This window comes from Stegostoma tigrinum, chromosome 14, assembly GCF_030684315.1.
Source record: "Stegostoma tigrinum isolate sSteTig4 chromosome 14, sSteTig4.hap1, whole genome shotgun sequence".
Taxonomy (NCBI): domain Eukaryota; kingdom Metazoa; phylum Chordata; class Chondrichthyes; order Orectolobiformes; family Stegostomatidae; genus Stegostoma; species Stegostoma tigrinum.
In genome coordinates this window covers 48,601,419-48,622,900 of record NC_081367.1, presented here as the reverse complement: position 1 = coordinate 48,622,900, position 21,482 = coordinate 48,601,419, and the positions used below count along the sequence as shown (strand labels likewise).

Below are 21,482 nucleotides of genomic sequence, written 5' to 3'. Positions count from 1 at the left end.
TATACCGTTAATGGAAAGATTCTTGGCAGTGTGGAGGAGCAGAGGAATCTTGGGGTTCATGTTCACAATTCCCTGAGAGCTGCCACCCAGGTAGATAGAGGTATTAAGAAGGCGTATGGTGTGTTAGCTTCCGTTAATAGAGCGATTGAGTTCAAGAACCGTGAAGTTATGCTCAAGCTATACAAACGCCTTGGCCGCATCTGGAGTATTGTGTCCAGTTCTGGTTACCTCATTACAGGAAAGATGTGGAAGCGTTAGAAAAGAGTGTGGGTAAGTGGAGTAGAAAAGCCCATCAGCCGTGATTAAATGGTGGAGAGGACTCTATGGGCCAAATGACCTTTCTTCCATTCCTGTGTCTTATGGTCTAAAAGGTACAGAGGAGATTTACCAGGATGTTGCCAGGAATGGAGGGAAGATCTTAACGAGGAAAGGTTGAGAGAGCTAGGGCTTTTCTCCTTAGAACGACGGAGGATGAGCGGTAACTTGATAGAGGTGTTCAAAGTGCTCAGAGATATAGATAGAGTAGACAGTCAGAGACTTTTTCCGAGGGTGGAGGTAGCTTTTACAGGGGGATATGGTTTTAAAGTGAGTGGAGGTAGATGTAGGGGAGACGTCAGAGGTAGGTTCTTTACTCAGAAAATGGTCAGGGTGTGGAATGCATTGCCAGAGAGGGGAGTGGAGTTGGCCTCATTAGGGGCTTTTAAGCAGCTATTTGATCAGCATACGGATGATCATATAAGGTAGTGGTGGACATTAGATAGACCTTGGGTTTTGGGTAAAACTTTGGCACAACATCGTGGGCCAAAGGGCCTGTACTGTACTGTACTGTTCGATGTTCGAAATATCCACTGTCCAAATCCTGGTTGTTACCATTGACCAGAAGTTGAACTAGAACAATCATATAAATACTGTCAGTATAAGATCAGGTCAGAGTCTACGAATACTGCAGTGAATAACTTTTTGATTAGAATGGAGATTCCCAATGCCTGTCCACTACCTACAAGGCACAAGTCAGGAATGTGATGGAATACTCTCCTCAAGAGGCTTGACACCACCCAGGACAAAACAGCTTGGTTGGCACCACATCCTTAATAACTGCCCCAATCACTGATACAAATAGCCACTGTTTGCACCATCTAGAAAATGTGCTGCAGAAATTGACAAGACTCCTTAGATAGCACTTTCCAAATCCATGGCTACCACCGTTGAGAAAGACAAGGGCAGCAGACATGGGAACACCACCACCTGTAAGTTTCCCTCCAAACCACTCACCATCCTGACTTAGAAATAAATCATTCAACCTTCAGTGTCACTGGATCAAAATGCTGGAACTCCCTCCCTGTTGGCATTGGGGGTATACCAGCACAGCCATGAATGAATAAGAAAGAGGTACTGTAAATCTCAATTCTGTATGCTGATTGAAAATGTAAAAGCTTCTCTGTCAGCATGCATTTAGTTGACGAAATGCAGTGCAGTCATTACATAACTGCGCTTAAAACTTATCATTAACAAAATGGTGTAATATACCTCAAAGGATATGAAGAATGTTCATGAAGTACTGATCCCGTGGCTTAGAATTTCAGATCGCTCTCTAAGATCCCAGTAATGTATTCAGTAATACATGGGGAGGTGATGGCTTGGTAGTATTATCACACAGTTGTTAATTCAGACACCCAGATAATGTTCTGAGGTCTAGGCCCGAAACGTCAGCTTTCCTGCTCCTAAGATGCTGCTTGGCCTGCTGTGTTCATCCAGCTCCACACTTTGTTATCTCTAATGTTCTGAGGACCTGTGTTTGAATCCCACCACAGCAGATGGTGAAATTTGAAGTTTGAAGTTAAGAATCTAATGATGACCATCAATCCATTGTCATTCGTCAGAAAAACCCTTCTGGTTCGCTAATGTCCTTTAGAGAAGGAAGCTGCCATCCTTACCTGGTCTGGCTTGTATATGACTCCAGACCCACAGCAATGTGGTTGACTCTCATTTAGGGATAGGCAATAAATACTACCTAGCAAGCAATGCCCTCATCCCATAAAAGAATAAGGAAAAAAAATTCATTTTCCTTCAGGCTTTTGCAAGATATGTACTGATCTGGTCGAAATCCCTGTTTATATTAGCATAAGCAACAAAAGACAGTATTGACCTCATAAATAAGAGATATCAAAGTGTGGAGCTGGAGGAACACCGCAGGCCAGGCAAGATCAGAGGAACAGGAAAGCTGATGTTTCAGATCCTGACCCGAAATTTCAGCTTTCCTGTTCCGCTGATGCTGCCTGGCCTGAGTTCCTCCAGCTCCACATTTTGTTATCTCTGATTCCAGCATTGCAATTCTTGCTATCTCGTTGATCTCATAAGATAGTTTATTACCAATGTTGTTATTTACTTGAAATAAATCCTAACATTTCACTAGAATCTGAAGTCTGTGGTTCTTAGTGAGCCTAACTCATGTGCTGCAAGTTTAAAATTGATTAGCAAAATCAGGAAAATGTAAATTATTTTCATATTCAAATGAGAACGTGTGTGTCTATTGTGTACTATATAGAGGGTTATTTTGCTGGGGGCCTGTCCAGTGCATATTTTGCTTTGCAACTAGCTATTGTCCAAATCACTATCCCTGTGAGTTTCACACTTCTGTCAGAAATCAAACGTAAAAGTATCATCAGAATAGATTTCATATGTGAAAGCTTCCATCAGCTGTAACATCTGCTTGTTCTCTCTTATTTATAATGTGTAAGAACAAATTTAGAACATAGACATAATGTTCAATATAATGCAAAAGCTAAGTTCAAATGTGGCAAAACTCGAATTCTTCATTTTTTAATCTTGGTACTAATAAAATGTTTTATCTGCCCGCCATCTCTCAAGCATCACTTGGAATACAGGGAGAACTAGCCATTTGGACTCAGAATTGGCTTCAAGGTAGAAGACAGTGGGTGGTAGTAGAGCGTTGTTTTTCTGACTGGAGGCCTGTTATCAGTGGTATGCCACCAGGATTGGTGCTGGGTCCATTGCTCTTCGTCATCTATGTAAATGTTTTAGATGTAACGTAATAGGTATGGTTAGTAAGTTTGCAGATGACACCAAAATTGGAGATGTAGTGGAGAGCAAAGAAGGTTACCTCAATACAGTGGGATTTTGAGCTGATGGGCCAGTGGGTTGAGGAGTGGCAGATGCAATTTAATTTCGATAAACGTGAGGTGCTGCATTTTGTAAAGGCAAATCGCAACAGGACTGACACACTTAATAGTGAGGTCCTGGGGAGAATTGCGGACCAAAGAGACCTTCGAGTGCAGGCTCATAGCTCCCTGGAAGTGAAGCCATAGTTAGGTAGGCTCGTGAAGAAGGCATTTCGCGTGCTTGCCTTTATTGGTCACTGTATTGAGTAGAGGAGTTGGGAGATCATGTTACGACTGTACCGGACATTGGTTAGGCTATTTTTGGAATACTGTGTGCAGTTCTGGTCTCCCCACTTTGGAAGGGTGTTGTGAAACCTGAAAGGGTTCAGAAACGATTTACAGGGTTGATGCCAAGTTTGGAAGTTTTGAGCTCACGGGAGAGGCTGAATAGGCTGGGACAGTTTTACCTGGAGCTCAAAGGCTGAGGGGTAATCTTGTAGAAGTGCATAAAATCTTGAGTGGCATGAATGGGGTAAATAGACAAGGCCTTTTTCCCCAAGGTGGAGGAGTCCAAAGCTAGAGGATATAGGTTTAAGAGGAGAGGGGAAAGATCTAAAAGGAACCTAAGGGGCAACATTTTCATGCAGAGGGTGGTGCATGTATGGAATGAGATGCCAAAAGAAGTGGTGGAGGCTGGTACAATTACATTTAAAAGGCTTCTGGATGGGTATATAAAAAGAAAGGGTTTAGCGCGATATGGGCCAAATGCTAGCAAATGGGACTAGATTTCATTGGAATATGTGGCCAATATGGCCAAGTTAGACCAAAGAGTCTGTTTCAGTGCTGTCTATCTCCACAATTCTATTTTTCCAATGAACAATTCAGAAGTTTTCATAGATCATAGACGATCATGGAGTCCCTACAGTGTGGAAACAGGCCCTTCGGCCAAGCAAGTCCTCACCGAACCTTGGAGCATCCCAGCCAGACCCATTCCCGCATAACCCACCTAATCTACACATCCCTGAACTCTATGGGCAGTTTAGCATGGCCAATCCACCTAATTGCACATCTTAGGACTGTGGAAGGAAACCGGAGCACCCGAAGGAAACTCACGCAGACACAGGGAGAATGTGCAAACTCCTCACAGACAGTCACCTGAGGCCGGAATTGAACTAGCAGCACTAACCACCAAGCCACAGTGCTGCCCCAAATTCTCTTCCTTTTAATTCTTTTAATTTAATTCTCTTTCTTTTCTCAATTCTTCCAATCACTGCTTATGCAGAAGGATTGAAAATAAGAGACGTGAGCATTCCTGATTTTTGTTTGCCACCGTTCATTTTAGTTTTGACGTGATACCCCTCAACATAACTGTTCACAACGAATAATGATCGAGCAGTAGTAAGTGATGCAGCAGGGTTAGAAATTGAAACAAGTGGTGATACTATCACCAGCTAATAGTCTATTCTAGTGTTAAAGCTGTAATGTTCTTGTAAGAATTTAGTTAAAATGAACACGTGACCTGTTCCAACTTTACAGCAGAGAAGTTCACCTATATGAAGAAAATTTCTTCAAAATTCCTATGTAAATCAAAACAAATAATCACATAGATTTGAATAAATCCAAAGTTCAATTCTTTAACCAAGTCTTCAACACTTTCTGCTTGTTTGCACAAGAAACGAGGGTAAACTGAACAATAGTTGTAAACTTCTTTGAAATTACTGGTACCTTTTAAATTGGTTACTGACTTTTGGAAGTTAATTGCACACCTTCTGTTTATGTGCTTGAATCTGAAATGGGAGAAAGATAAACATAATTGAGAGTAAATGTTGCATGCTGATTTTTCTCAACTAATTTTTCTCTGTCATTTCTCTCCTGCTATCACTGAAATATTGGAAGGATGACCTTTGCTCTACATCTGATGTGCTCCAAGCCAACCTCCTCAGCACTCAAAAGACGGTTGACATGCTACTGACTTTGGGAGCAAGCATAACCAGTCCTGTTCTCACCCCTCTCTCTGGTGGCCAGCTTGCAGGCTTTGCTCTTTTTTACATCAATGTGATGCTTCTGCTTTTTACTGTATACCATTGCGTCACTGTGTTCTAATTAGAAGAGAAAGAAGGTGTAAGGGAGGGTGGGGTTTGGGAGGGACTGACTACAAAGTGCATTTGGCCCTAGTTGCGAAAAGTCGTAGAAAATTTTTTGAAGTACAGTTATAAGATATTTTTAATAAAGATTTTATACTCCTAATATTTTGGAGTAAAAACCATTCACAGTGCCTTGCGTACTATTTGTTATGACGTTTAAATTGCTTTTGTTGTCTAGATGCTTTTTTTGGGCTACTCATTCAGTTCAGTCAACACTCCGTTGTTTGACTGAAAAGTTTATGCTTTCTTGGCTGACATTATGGTTCTTAAAAAACCTATTGCAATTCCGTCAGAATAATTTTTGGGTTTTCTTGTTAATCAAAGTTTTTGGCAAAATAACAAGGCTAAGTTTACATTTTTGTTGGGCTAATTCTAAAGATGAGATCGTTGTTGGAAAATGGAGCAAACTTTTAATGTTCACTTTAATGACATGTCCAACTGCCGACACTCTATCCTTGGAAATGAACTCCTGGAACTGGGAAGGTAGTGCTTTGAAACACTTTTACCTTCAAAAATAATCGTTCTTATTGTTCACCAATGACTGGTTTGTTTTGATTATGCTTAAGTATCTGCGATTGTTAATCGACTACGTTAGGTTATTAATCCCATCTTTTCAGATGTTGGCTGGTGTAGAACTTAGTAGTTGTAAAAGTATTACTTAGCTTCGTGTGAATTTATTGTGCAGTTGTGGATATGTGAGAAGATCTATAGCACATGCTGTGCCTGGACCTCACTACATTATCACGACGGCATATATATATTAGTATTAAAAGTTAGCACGATTTGATCATTCAATTAATTGTCATAGCAAGACTAGATAGTTTCAGTAGCAATAAATACTGCGTGTTTTGTTTCTTGTGAATAAAATTCATTTCTAACATCTGTTTAGTTTGTGTTTAGATCAAATGTAGCCATAATTAATGTTTCATCATTCCTGATAACTAATATGCAAAAACAGGCTGTTGATCAATATCATTCAGCTTAACATTATATGGTAGCGAAAATCATTAAAGTTAGTAGAATAAAGGTTGGCTCATGTAGGAACAGATGAACTTTATCTTACTGAATGCTTATATTTCATAAATGCTATAACTTAGGAATTATCTGGGGACAGCTGGCCTACCTATTCAGTTATGTAATTGATGTCAAAACTGTGATTTGAAAGTTATGGTTCCTGATTTAGCACCATGATCTCAAAAAAACCTCACTGATGCAAAGTTGATACACCTTTTTCCTTCGCATTGCAACAGTAAAGTTGATGCTTGAAAATATCGATAATATTGACAATAAAATCTTGTTTTTTTAATGTAATGCCACTTCACATCTGATATTGCATAAACCAAGTATCATTGTTTCTTAACCTTCAAGAATATTTGCGAAAGTAGAAATCTTATCTTGCCAACTTCTAATTTTGTTCAATTATTCATTATGTTTATTTAACAAGCTATTTTCTCTCACAGCAGTGAAGAAAGTCTGTGTTTGGTTAAATAAGTCTCCACATTTTCATATAGTTAGCAAAACAGTGAACATTGTGCTGGAGTTACTGGTTGCTAACATCATGAATAAAGTAACTGGAAGAATATTCATGGTGGCCAGAAATAAAATTGCTTTTCTTTGTATCAGAGATGAAACCGATGTATATTTCCTTTAGCCAAAAGGCATGCATAAGAAATACTAAAATTGAGCTACTTGCGGTAGAATGTCTAGTGGTGTGAGGCAAGATGGAGACCAACTACAAAAGCAAGACAGCACCATTGAAATAAATTAATGTTATTTCTCCATTAGTCCAAATGTTGCCATTTGTATACCCCTCCTTCCTAAACCCCCCGCTACTATACTTTATTCTTGGTTCTGGTTCCCCTGGTGCTGCACACAGCATTAGTGTTCACTGCCGTGCAAAGATGGCATGTTATTCCCATCTGAACCTAGACAGCATTTCAATGTAGCACTGACTGCCCCATCCTAGCAGGATGGAAATCAGATTATTGGGGAGATTTATTTTTCATTCTTTGTCCATCTACCTCTCAACCCAGTTTTGGCAACTCTGTTGTTGCCTGACTGAGGTTCTCTCATTCAGTTCAAACGTAAACCTGAGACCTTCCTGGTCTATACAGCTCAGGACCAGATTTGACATTGTTTATTACCATTCTTCCAGCCAAGAGTAGTTTCAAAGTACAAGTTTTATTAATGTATTAATGCTGTAATTGAAGTAATTGGGGAATAATATTTTTTCCATAGATTTTCTGGAAAATAAATTTTCCATAGAAACCGTCAGGGTGGAAGCAGGCCATTCAGCCCATCGAGTCCACACTGCCCATCTGAAGAGAATCCTGCCCTGACTCACCCCATCCCTGTAGCCTGTATTTAAACTTTGTAAGATCATGTAACTTTGAAGAAACAGCAGACCATATTCTATAAGAAAAATTACAGATGTTCTGTGAAATTGAAAAGCACTTAAATTAGGAATGATTCTAAGAATGTAGTAGGGGCCCACTGAAGTGCACTATTTTGATGATTAATGCAAAATTACTGTTGATTTTATCAAATCTGGTAGATGGGAATCTAAATGGCATGTATTCTTTTTAAATGTAGATCTTTTGGTTTACGAAAACATCGTCTATTGATAAGAACAGGAGCTTATTTATAGAATTGTCTTAATCTAGACATTTTCTTATTAAATAATTTTCCAATCCTGATCTTTGTTCATTCAGTAGGAAAGAGAATATTACTGATAACTTATAATTGTCCATTATATTTTAATATTATTTGTTCTTGATCAACTTTTCTGAGGAATTAAAACATTGTTTTGATTTTATTATGTTTTATTTGACTTTATGATTGTGACTGCTTGATTTTTAGCCTGCATCCAACTTTTTTATGCTCTATAAAATTCTTCTCTGTGTAATGCATTCTGCAGATATGTCTGAAATTAATGAACATATGCTGGACAAATCTAAGTAACAGATATCAAGCTTCTGCCTTGTATTTACTGTGCCCTGGTAAATTTAAGTTGTACACACTCGTGTCCAGGACTCTACTTTTTAAATCCTGCATATGAAAAATAGGATCATGTCAAACCTGACCCAACATCTTTCATTTTAAAAACTTGTCATACACCTCACATGTAAAGTAGCAAATTTTAATTCCATTGAAGTTTGGAGATATAAGTGGCCATCCAAGCATCATCCAGACAGGAATAAAATGCTAGATAATAAAATGTGAGTCTGGATGAACACAGCAGGCCCAGCAGCATCTCAGGAGCACAAAAGCTGATGTTTCAGGCCTAGACCCTTCATCAGAGAGGGGGATGGGGTGAGGGTTCTGGAATAAATAGGGAGAGAGGGGGAGGCGGACCGAAGATGGAGAGAAAAGGAAGATAGGTGGGGAGGTAGGGAGGGGATAGGTCAGTCCAGGGAAGACGGACAGGTCAAGGAGGTGGGCTGAGGTTAGTAGGTAGGAGATGGAGGTGTGGCTTGGGGTGGGAGGAAGGGATGGGTGAGAGGAAGAACAGGTTAGGGAGGCAGAGACAGGTTGGACTGGTTATGAGATGCTGCTGGGCCTGCTGTGTTCATCCAGCCTCACATTTTATTATCTTGGATTCTCCAGCATCTGCAGTTCCCATTATCAGGAATAAAATGCTTTTGTCTTGATTTTTTGCAACTCCTTAATCTCTCACCCGGGGTACAGGTACATGGAGATCAGTGATAAGCTGTGAGACTTCCTTTTTTGTTGGTGGTATTTGATTAGTGATAAATCCTAATGTTACTGTCCACAGTGGCATCCCTCCCAATTTTTGTTGCTGTTTGTCTTCATACATCAGTTTACTTGTATGTAAGTAACTAGCATTAAGAAATTAATTTTATCATATTTTGTTTTTTCAGTTTTTTACATTTTGGTTTTCTTTTCACATGTATGTCATTTGTTAATTTTGTTTTTCTCCCTCGCCCTTTTGTTCCCCTCCCTTTTTTTTTCATTTTTGTTTAGGATCGATTGTGTCTGCCCCTTCACATTCTAGAAGAGAAAGGACTGGCACAAGTAGCCGTGACTATAGAAAATCTGCTTGAGCTCGCCCCTACCAAACAGCACCATTAATCAACTGCCTAAAGACTTGAAGCAATGGGTACCTCTCACAAGAAACAATGTAAAAGCACAATTGAATATGCTTCAAGTTGGTCTCCATCACAATCACTTCTATCACACTCCTCTTTACTATCTACATAACGACCTTGAGAAAGTCAGTTGCTAAATGTGACATTTTTTGATGCTTTTTTTTAAAAAAGCAGCACTTAATTTGTTTTCCAATTTGGGAACTATGATAAAAATTGTTTCTGTAACATTTAAAATGGGTATACATTGCATTCAGTGAACAAATGGGCCTAGAAACTAGTTCATAACATCTTGCTTTGTGACAGTCCAGTAAGTAGCTCTTCAATTCATTTTCTATCTACCATAATTCAATGTTTGCCTGGTGCCAGTAAGACCATATTTATCAGGAATACTCTGTCATCTAATACATAAATAGGAATAAGAAATAATTCAAAAATTACAAGTAGGTGGCCACTTCCTACATGCAAGGAGGTCAGTGACAAATGGGAAGCCAGGGAGGTAAAACAACTTGCACCTCAATGGAATGGAATGGAAGGATCTCCTTCAAACAGCCCCTTTTATAATGGAAGCTCCTGTACACCAGATTCCTCATCCTTGGCCTCTCATACTGACCCAGCCAAGAAGCCCCCTCATCTAATTTATCCTGCTCCTGGTTTCCTTTCTTTAGCAGCACACCCAGTAAAACAGCTGGCACCAGAGTGCAACTGACTAATTTGATTGGGGCAGTTGGCCTGTCAGTCTACTGACACTCTTTACAGCTTTAACTGGCTGTGGAGTATCCATCAGAGAGGAAACCAAAAAATCATAACCAGCAGCAAAGCCACTTGAGGAGTGGCCAGTGTATCCTTTTAATATGCATTTCCTGTCTGATAGCGAGTAGTGTAAAAATTTGCATAAGCGCATGAATATCTAGTCAGAAGCTTTTCTTCCAGAATAGAAGTGATGTATTTCACTGATAGCTAATCCAGCTGTAAAATGACATAAGGATGTTTCATGGTGTTTCAATGAGTTCATTTTAGAAATTATGCACTGTACTCTTAAATGGATCAGTACTGTATGATTTATTCCAGGTTTGGTACCGAGGGTTCCTTCGTTCTAGTTATATATTTACTTAGGAATTCCTTTCTGTTAACTTTATGTATTCATTTTTGCAACACTGAGTGATTTAAGTATGCTGACAGAATATACTCTTCATATTATAAATTATATTCATGCAATATACATGTGTATATATTTATTCATAGCACATAAGTGTGATAATGCAATCACTAAGTTAGCCATATTTGCATAATGTAGTGATAAGCACTTTATCATGTGGCATTGATGATGTCAGTCAATTCATGGCATCAGAAGGTAACCTGTCTGTAGTATAGGCTTGCTACATGAAATACAGCACAGCATCTTCCACTACATTGTCAACTTATGTATGCCCAGTTTTATGAATAGTAAAATATGGTGGGATAGGGTCTGTGTCCATTTTAACTTATGTTGTGGCTTAATTATAGGTCAAACATGAAAGATACCCTTTATGGAATAAGTTGTGATTTCATTGTTTATCATGGTGGAATCTCTCAATGTACACTTGCAATACTAAACCTAAAGTGTTCAAACTTAGAGATCATTGATCCTGAAATTCACTTTTAAATTATTTAGATGCTCATACCAAAATTCTGTCACCATTTTTATCAAAGTGATTTATTTTCACACCATTTTAACAATTCACAGTGTTTTTTGCTTAAAACTTGGGATGGATTGTAGCCATCAGAAAGGATTTCTTTTTTTTTTAATTATGACTTGAACTGAAAAATTTTTGCCTGCACTTTCTCTTTTTTTCTTTGTAAATAGTTCCTTTTTTTGTGTAACCGTTCATGTTTAGTTTCAACACCAACTTTGGTTCAAATGATGTTTTAATTTAAGCTATATATGTTTTTATGATTTAGTTACCAACCTAGTTCATCGGTTTCCTTGTTTGTCATTTCATGTCTCTTAAAAGTAAATATCTGGTTTTTAAAAAACGGACCTTTTAAAAGTTATTTTGGCATTGAACACTGTCAGGACCAGGCTAATATCATACACAATGAATTTGAAGTGAAATGACTTGTACCAAGGCAGTTCCCTTCTATTAGTTTTCATCAGACATGTTTTTCCTCTTCAAAATCATTGAGTAGCAGAATAATTATTCTTGCTTACAAATAACCTCTGAGAGATCTAGGTCATCTGAAACCACATGCTATGTACATTACTGGAGAAGGAACCATTTGTTTGTGGACCTGATTCCGACTCAGAAACAGGTGGGTGGAGATGGAAGCTGTGAGGGAAAAAGGGGCTGCAAAGAATGACAGCTTGAGTGAGTAACAAAATGGCAGACGGGATATATATGGAGAATTGTGGGCTTATTCACTTCGGTCATTAGAGTGGAATGTTTTGAAAAGGTGTGAAATTTCAAATTGAGAGAGACTGTTGTGTTATAATTCACAGAGCATACAAATTTAGCATACCAGGAAAGGAAATAAATGCTGGTCTTGATTGCAATAAGATTAAAGTACAGGAAAAAGGAAGTCTTGCTACAATTATCCAAGGTTTTAATGAGACCATATCTGGATTATTCTGTGCAGTTTTGGTCTCCTTTTGGAAGGATATACTTGCATTCAAAGCATAACATTAAAGATTGACTAACTCGCTCAGCCATCTGATCCTAGGGACCAATTGTGAGAGGTGACTGTACTGAAACGTGAAGGATTCTGAAGGAGCTCGACAGAGTAGATAATTGAGAGATTATTTCTGCAGGCTGGTGAATCTAAAACTTGTGGGTGTGGTCTCAAGATAAGGGGCTCAATCATTTAGGACTGAGATGAGGAGGAATTCCTCAACTCAAAGGCTTGTGATCCTTGAATCTTCTGTCCATAGGTTTGAGGATCCTCAGTTGTTGAATATATTTAAGGCTGGGTCACACATTTTGGAGTTTGAAAATAATCAAAGGATATAGGAGTGGGTGGGAAAGTGGAATTTAAGACCATGGTCATACTCAATTGCAGAGAAAGCTTGAAGGGCTATCTGGTCATCTTCCTGTCGAACAGAATGAGATTTTATTTTTCTTCCAGTTTTTCTTTTGGGCAGTGCAATTAGGAGTAAATAAGGAATAGAATGCCTTTTAAAATTAATTTTCAATCACTAGTCTAACAGGATAGTGCGCCATAGCAAGGTGTTACCAAAATTATATTCCCTAATTGTTACAATGAGCCAAAAGAGTTAAGGGGACAGTTAATATTTTACAAGCAAATGGATTTTTGCCTGTCATATTTTACAAGATTGCACAGAATGGAAGCAGCAGAGTTGCAGATGGCAAATGCTACTTACGTTACTTTTGACTATCCAATGTTCCCTCAACCAAATGATTAGCAAATAAACCAACCTGATTTATTTCAGATGGTTTATAACTGGTATTTCTTCTAAAGTTACTGTCATTTTTCAGTTCCTGCAATACTTTAGTTGTCTGCTGCCAGGTAAGCTGCTTCCAACACTTTTTGGAAATGGTTTGTTGTTTTGAACACTGACAAAATAAACAAAAAGGTGAAAAGTTAACTCCCAAACAAAAGGAGACCTGGCGGAGTAAAGTTTGCTGTAGTCAGTGTATCAATAACCACCTCAAACCAGAATTCTGACACCTTTGATTTGAAATAAAACTCATGCTAAATTTGGATAGTTAATAGTGTTGTACAAGGTAGAATCTTGAATTTAGACTCATTTTGTCTTTCTTTAATCAAATTCATTTTGAAGAACTGTCGGCAGTACTGGTCTAAAAGGGTATTTTTTTCCATTCACCTACAGATGGTAACTTACAAATCTCGTCCACAAAATGTATGAGATTTTAGAAAGATGAAATTTTAAGTCCTATCTTGATCGCTGATCTGGCAGAAAAAACGTAAAGTCAGATGTGGGCTCCAATCTGATACCAGCTTTGACTATTTCTTATTCTCTATTCACTTACAAATATGTTGATAGGTTAGAATACATTCATCTAATGAAAACAGTGACAACTTGAAAAAGCAGTTCATAGTAAGAATTTTGAAAATAAAGCTGGAAGATATTTCATTGAACAGTACTGTATCCAGGTTAAGATGTTTCAGCTCATTTTAAATACAGCATTAGATTCTAATAATTCAGATTTCTTTATAGGTTCCTTCAAATGTATTCCATTGTTAAGTAAATTTACAGTATCTGTTGGATTTGTCAAAAAATACTTAGTAATAATTCAAACATTTGAAGATGCTCTGTTGTGCTTTTATTCTATATTGGCATTTTTTTTCACTCTAAAAATATAGTTTTCTAAATTTCCAGGATCATTTCTATCTGCCACTTCTAGAAATAATTATGAAATTTTAAGTGCCTGATTTAACTTTTATTCAATAGGTGATTCCATATTTCATGAATAGAAATTCATGTTCAATTTTGAAATTGGTTTGGTTTGGGTTTAAACTGACTTTGGTATCAGAATGGAAGTGAACTGATTTACATGAGAAAAGATTCACAGGAATGTTGTCGGGTTTGGAGAGTTTGAGTTGTAGCGAGAGGCTGACTTGGCTGGGGTAATTTTCCCTGGAGTCTCAGGGGCAAAGTTACAGAGGTTTATAAATGATGAGGGGCGTGCAGAGGGTAAATGGACCAAGTCTTTTTCCCAGAGTAGGGGAGTCTAAATCTAAAGGGTTCAAGATTTAAGTTGAAAAGGGAAAAATTTAAAAGGGACCCAAGGGGCAACTTTTACTTGCAAAAGGTGGTGCTTGTATGGAATGAGCTAGTGGTAGAGGCTGGTACAACTAAAACATTTAAAAGACATTTGAATGGGTACATGAATAGGAAGAGTTTAGAGTCACATGCTGGCAAATGGGATTAGATTAATTTTGGATCTCTCGTCAGTTGGACCAAAGGGTCTGTTTCTGTGCGATACGACTCTGTGACTCTGTGACTTTCTTTACTGCTCCCAGTATTTTTGGTTGGAAGAGTTGAAACTGACATTCTAAGACAAGATAATTTGCAAGCAAGGTAACCCAATAGCTAAGATACCGGACCCAGTACTTTAATTTTTAAGTCTGTGGTGAACATGCAGTTCATTTGTTTTATGTTTATACACTTGTAAATATATTTGCTTTTGTAATTATTCTCATTGTAGTCATTTGTACACATTTTGGATGTTATGTGTACATTCTTGTTCCTTTAAAAATTATAGATGCCCTCCAGGGAGCCAAAGACCTCTTTCTAAGTGTTTTCTACAGCTAGAGAAAGACTGGATATGCATTTTGAGCATTGCTTTCTATGGGAGACTTCTGTGGAAAACGTGGGGCCTTGATTTTTTTTTGATTATATCATGTAGATATTTATCATGTAAAAAGGCATATTGTGAACTCCAGCTTTGCTGTAACTGAATTCTTTGTATATATGTAGAACACACAATATATGGTTATGAATCGTTTGTAATGAATAAATACTGTACATTGGAACTGCCCTGAGGATCTGTGTTTTACTTTTATTTACAAATAAAATTGCCTTATTACACATTTCTAACCACATACCCACTTCTGTTCGAACAAGTGAAAAATACTTGAAAAAGGACTGATTTCCATGAGAGCAATGTAAAAACTGCACAATACAATGACCTGTTCTTGTGAACAAGATGAATAGAATAAAAATTTCCTCCAGATGCTTTTTTTGTTGCAGGTGTATTTTCAACCTTCATGACTTACTTTTGATTGAACATCAACCTGTAAGTTAATACTTGAAATGACAAAGCTTACAAATGTCTTTTATTCTTTGACAACTTAAAGTATGATTCCTTAATTTTATTTAAAATGTATGATAAAACATTGTTTTCAAGAATTTACCATAAGATGTAGAATATTACTTGGAAAGAGCAGATGGCGAGGATAGTTCTGTGCCATGTAATTTCTTAAAACAAAAATCTAGCATTTACTAATTCTGCATTTTCTTTATGTCCACTATACACTTAACCAATATGTAATACGTATGAAGGAAAGAAATTGACAATTTATTAAGCAATGTTCATCTTGATAAAGAAGCGTTAACTTAAAAATGCCATTGGAACATGTATATTTAACTAAAACGTTTTTATAGGTTTCTTTCATCTTATTAATTTCTCAGTTTCTGCTCTTTCAAGTGTTTATACCCTTTCTGATTTCTGATTTTCTTCTCCATTTTTAAAAAAAAAATGGTTCATGGGATGTGGGCAATTGCTTGTCCCTAATTGTCTTGAAGAAGCTGGTGGTGATCTGCTTTCTTGAACCGCTGCAATCCTTGGGTGAAAGAACACCTACAATGCTGTTACAAAGTGATTTCCAAGATTTTGACCCAGTGACAGTGAAGGAATGGCAATTACAGTTCCAAGTTAGAGTCACTTGTGGCTTGGAGGGGAACCTCCAGCCAGTGGCATTCTCATACATCTGCCCTTTTCTTTCCAGGTGATAGAAGTCGCAGGTTAATAAGGTGCTGTTGCTGGCTTGATGAGTTATTACAGTGATATTATAAGCAGTATGAAATGCTGTCACTGTCAGTGGGGAAGAGAGCGAATACTGAAATAGGTGGATGGACTGCAAGTGGTTGCTTCGTTTTGGTGTCAAGCTTAAGTGTTCTTGAAGCTGAATTCATCCTGACGTGCCTTGCAGATGGTGGAAATTGTGGCATTAGGGAGATGGGAAGTGAGCTGTGCTGCAGAGTTCCCAATTTCTACCTGCTGTTGTAGCTACAGTGTTTATATGGCTGATCCACATCAGTTTCCAGACTATGGTAACCCCCAGGATGTTGATATTTGGGGATTTAGTGACAGTGATGTCATTGAATGTCAAAAGGTGATTCTTTGATTCTCTGATTTCGCAATGATTATTGCCTGCCCTTGTGTGGTGCAAAAGACTCTGCTACTTTTTCAAGTCGGCTGTTCTCAGATCTTCTTGCATACAGAGATGGTTTCAGTATCTGAGGAGTTATGAAGAGTACTGAATATTGTGCAATCGTCAATGAACACCTCTATTTCTGATCTTTTTCTGGAGGATTCATCATTGATAAATGAACTCAAGTTTGTTGGGCTGAGGACATTAGCCTGGAGAACTCTTGAACTTGTACTTGAATGATTGACCTCCAACAATCACAAACAACTATCTTGTGCTTTGTAGGACTCCAACCAGTAAGGAGTTTTCCTGCAGATTCCTATTGACTCCAATTTTGTTTGGGTTCCTTAAAGCTACAATCACATATGCCTTGGTGTAAGGCAGTTGGTTTCATCTCACTTATGCTTCTTTATCCATGTTTGAGCCAAGGCTGTAATGAGCTGAGTGGCCTTTGTGGAAACTAAACTGGGCTACAGTAAGGAGGGTATGTTGTAAGTGTCATTTCACAGCACTGTTGATGACCTCTTCCATCATTTCCCTGTTGATTGAGTGTAGCATGATGGCATGGTAATGGAGCAAGTTTTAAACAGGACCTGACTGAGAAATTTTACATAATGTTGGGTAGATGAACTGTTTTAGTTGTACTAGAACAGTTTGAGAAAGAGTGCAAGGTGTAGAGCTAGATGAACACAGCAGCCTTGGAGGAGCAGCAAGGCTGACATTTCGGGCCCAGACCCTTGTTCACAAATTTTCTGAAGGGTCTCGGCCCGAAACGTCAGCCTTCCTGCACCGCAAATGCTGCTGACCCTGCTGTGTTCATCCTGCACTACACCTTAGATTCTCCAGCATCTGCAGTTCGTAATTTCTCTGAGAAAGAGTGCACCTTATTTTGGAGCATGTCATTAGTACCATTGACAGAGTGTTATCAGGACCATAGCCTTTGCAGTATTCAGTGCTTCCAGCCAGAACTTGATATTAGGTGGACTGAATTGAGTTAGTTGAAGTCTGGTGTCTATGACATTGGGGACCACAGGTGGCAGCCCAGGACTTTTGGCTGAAGGTGCATGCAAATACTTTAGCCTTGTCTTTTGCGATGCACTGGCTTCCCTCATTTGTGAATTGGATTACTTTTGAAATCTCCACATGTTGATAATTGTTTAATTGTCCATTACCATGCGCAACTGATACAGAAAGCCAGGAGATCTTACAATTGATCTTTTGGTTGTGGGATTGTTCACTTCCATCTATTACTCACTACATGCACATTTTTGGCACACGAGTAATTCTGTGCTGTGCTGTAGCTTTACCAGGTTAACCTCTTTTATTGAGATAACACAGTGTCGAGCTGGAGGAGTACAGCAGGCCAGTCAGCATCAGAGGAACAGCAAAGTTGATGTTTCAGGTCAGGACTCTTCAACAGAAATGGGGGAGGGGGAAGGGAGCACTAAATAAGTAGGAGAGGGATGGAACTGGGGAAAGTAGGTGGGATGGTGATAGGTGAGTGCAGGTAGGCAGTGGTGGGGATTGGTCGGTGAGGTGGGAGGAGCGGAGAGGTGAGAGAGAAAATGGACAAGTGGCAGGCCAAGGAGGCGGGGATGAGGGGGAAGGTTGGTCATGGGATGAGGCTGGGGGTTGGGAGAAGGTTTCAAATCTCCCCAAGTGAGTGGACCCTTATTTTTAAACAGTGCCCAATAGCTCTGGATTGTCCCATTTGTGGAATCGTACTCTTTGCGTCTACCCTGTTAAGATCTCTCAGAATCTTGTATCTTTCAGTCAAGTCTTTTCTTGCTGTTCTAAATGCCATTGGATATCTGACTTGTCTTACAACGTTAGACAGACTACTCATTCCAGGCTTAGAGATAACAAGGTGTGGGGCTGGATGAACAGAGCAGGCCAAGCAGGACAGCTGAGGTTTTGGGCCTAGACCATTCATCAGAAATGGGGGAGGGGAAGAGGGTTCTGAAATAAATATGGAGAGAGAGGATCGAAGATGGATAGAGGAGAAGATAGGTGGAGATGAGACAGACAAGTTAAAGAGTCAGGGATGGAGCCAGTAAAGTTGAGTGTAGGTGAAGAGGTAGGGAGGAGATAAGTCAGTCCAGGGAGGACGGACAGGTCAAGGGGGGGCAGGGTGGAGTTAGTAGATAGGAAATGGGGGTGCGGCTTGAGGTGGGAGGAGGGGATAAGTGAGAGGAAGAACAGGTTAGGGAGGCAGGGATGAGCGAATGCGGAAAGGGGAGGGGAGATTTTGAAGCTTGTGAAATCGACATTGATACCATTGGGCTGCAGGGTTCCCAAGTGTTGCTGTTCCTGCAACCTTCAGGTGGCATTGTGGCACTGCAGGAGGCCCAGGATGGATTAGATTCCTTACAGTGTAAGGAATCTTTGGCCCAACAAGTCCACACTGCCCCTTGAAGCATCTCACCCACCCATTCCCACTATAACCCACACACCACCGAACACAACGGGCAATTTAGCATGGTCAATCCACTTAACCTGCAAATCTTTTGGACTGTGGGAGGAAACCCACGCAGACACAGAGAATGTGCAAACTCCACACAGAGAGTTGCCTGTGGCTGGAATTGAACCTGGGTCCCTGGCACTGTGAGGCTGCAGTGCTAACCACTGAGCCACTGTGCCACCCCAATGGACGTGTCTGAGGAATGGGAGGGGGACTGGAAATGTTTTGCGACTAGGAGGTGCAGCTGTTTACTGCAAACCGAGCGTAGGTATTCTGCAAAGTGGTCTCTTCCTGGTTTCCCCGATGTAGAGGAGGCCACATCGGGTGCAGCGTATACGTTAGCAGATGTCCAGGTGAACATCTGCTTGATGTGGAGAGTATTCTTGGGGCCTGGGATGTGGGTGAGGGAGGTGGTGTGGGAGCAGGTGTAGCACTTCCTGCGGTTGCAAGGGAAAGTGCTGGGCATGGTGGGGGTGGAGTGGAGTGTAGAGCGGACAAGGGATTTGTGGAGAGAGTGGTCCGTCCAGAAAGCAGACGAGGGTGGGGAGGGATAAATGTCTTTGATGATGGGGTCAATTGCAGATGGTGGAAGTGTTGGAGGATGATGCGTTGGATCCAGAATTTGGTGGGGTGGTACGTGAGGACAAAGGGGATGCTGTTTTGGTGGCTATTGCAGGGATGGGGTGTGAGGGATGAGTTGCGGGAAATGCGGGAGACTCAGTCAAGGGTGTTCTCGACCACTGTGGTGGGGTGGGGGGTGGGGCAGTTGCAGTCCTTGAAGAATGAGGACATCTGAGATGTACCGGAGTGGAGTGCCTCATCCTGGGAGCAGATGCGGAGGAGGTCAAGGAATTGGGAATAGGGGATGGAATTTTTGCAGGAAGTTTGGTGGGAGGAGGTGTATTCTAGGTAGCTGTGGGAGTCGGTGGGCTCGAAATGGATATCGGTTTCTAGGTGGTTGCCCAAGATTGAGACAGAGGTGTCCAGGAAGGTGAGAGAGGTGTTAGAGATGGTCCAGGTGAACTTAAGGTTGGGGTGGAAGGTGCTGGTGAAGTGGATGAACTGATTGAGCTCCTTGTAGGAGCACGAGGCGGTGCTAACAATGTAACAGAGGATGAGGTGGGGTTTAGGGCCAGTGTAAGTATGGAAAAGGGATTGTTCCACGTAACCTACAAAGAGGCAAGCGTAGTTCGGGCCCATGCGGGTGCCCATGGCCAGCCCTTTGTAGGAAGTGGGAGGAATTAGAAGAGAAGTTGTTGAGGGTGAGGACAAGTTCGGCGAAACGGATGAGGGTGTCAGTGGCGGGGGACTGGCCGGGCCTGCTGGACAGGAAGAAGCAGAGGGCCTTTAGGCCATCTGCATGGGGAATGCAGGTATTAGAGACTGGACGTCCGTGGTAAAGTTGAGGTGTTGGGGACCGGGAAATTGGAAATTCTGGAGGAGGTGGAGGGTGTAGATGGTGTCACGGATGTAGGTAGGGAGTTCCTGGACGAAGGAGGAGAAAATGGAGTCCAGATAGGTGGAGATGTGTTTGGTGGGGCAGGAGGAGGCAGAGACAATGAGTCAAGCCGCACCCCCATTTCCGACGACCTGACCTCATCCTGCCCCCTTGACCTGTCCGTCCTCCCTGGACTGACCTATCTCCTTTCTGCCTCCCCAACCCGCACTCACCTTTTACTGGCTCCATCTCCACCTCTTTAACTTGTCTGTCTCCTCTATCCATCTTCAATCTGCCTTACCCTCCCTATTTATTTCAGAACCCTCTTCCCCTCTTCACTCTCTGAAGAAGGGTCCAGGCCCGAAACATCAGCCTGCTGTGTTCATCCAGCTCCACACCTTGTTATCTCAGATTCTCCAGCATTTGCAGTTCCTATTATCTCTGATACAATTTTAACCCCACTGCAAAGACTCTTCTCAGAATGCCTAACATGAAGAAGTTACCCTCCTCCCTCCAGACAAACCTCAGGGGATCTCTCTCCTGCTGCAACTCTCTCGTAACCTCTTCAGCCTTGAAACTGCTCGACTATGTCCTGAAACAAACCAGGTACTACAGCCACATCACATTTCTTAGTACCTGCCTGCGGAACCAGATCATCTCCTATGGACTACAGTCCACATTCAAGCCTTCCCAATTTGTCCCCAACCGTGACAACATTTACATTCAGAACACTGAGATCCTTCAGAAGTATTTCTCTCTGCGACCCCTGAAGCTCACACTCACAACAATGTGAGATGCACAACCTGAACTGTCAATTCTACTCCGCTTTATTGGACACCAAAAACCGTAAGTACAGTAAACTTACTGGTGCCTACCACCCAAAACGGGCTTCCTCCACCTCCCAAATTCCCAGCGGTACCCAAGACCTTCCCCACAATGTACCTGCTGCCATTGGCGACGAGGCCGCTGTCGGAGAACCCACAGATGAAGTCACATCCGCCACCACCAGGTAAGCCAATTCTGGGACAGCGAATGCCATCGCTACTGCAGGCACCGCCTCCATTGCCGAGGCCAACACCACAGACATTACCATCACCGCTGTTGCTGCCGCCTACCCTGCTCTGCACACCGGCAATGCCACTCCATCCATCATGGATGAAACTCCGCCCACAGCCTCCATAGCCAGCAGCTCCGAAGGAGACAGCAACACAGACAAGTCTTCACCACCCCCCCAGACCACCCCTTACTAAGGATGAACGGTCAGTCCTCACCCACACATCAACGAATACCAGTCATGCTTGGACATTGAGCAGTTTTTCC

The 21,482-nt window shown here is 40.8% G+C and overlaps 1 protein-coding gene across 4 annotated transcripts in view; it reads left to right on the top strand.

The window, feature by feature from the left end:
* The window catches only part of lrch3 (leucine-rich repeats and calponin homology (CH) domain containing 3), a 170,952-nt gene extending 156,102 nt beyond the window's left edge, over positions 1–14,850 (top strand). For 3 of the 4 annotated variants that reach the window (XM_048541802.2, XM_048541801.2, XM_048541804.2), the window contains one exon: positions 5,016–5,235. In XM_048541802.2, coding sequence (XP_048397759.1) covers positions 5,016–5,222 — 207 coding nt within the window. In that variant the 3' untranslated portion in view covers positions 5,223–5,235. Of the gene's footprint in view, positions 1–5,015; positions 5,236–9,247 lie in introns of those variants that run through there. The other variant, XM_048541803.2, reaches the window with a different exon arrangement.
* The last annotated feature ends 6,632 nt before the right edge of the window (positions 14,851–21,482 follow it).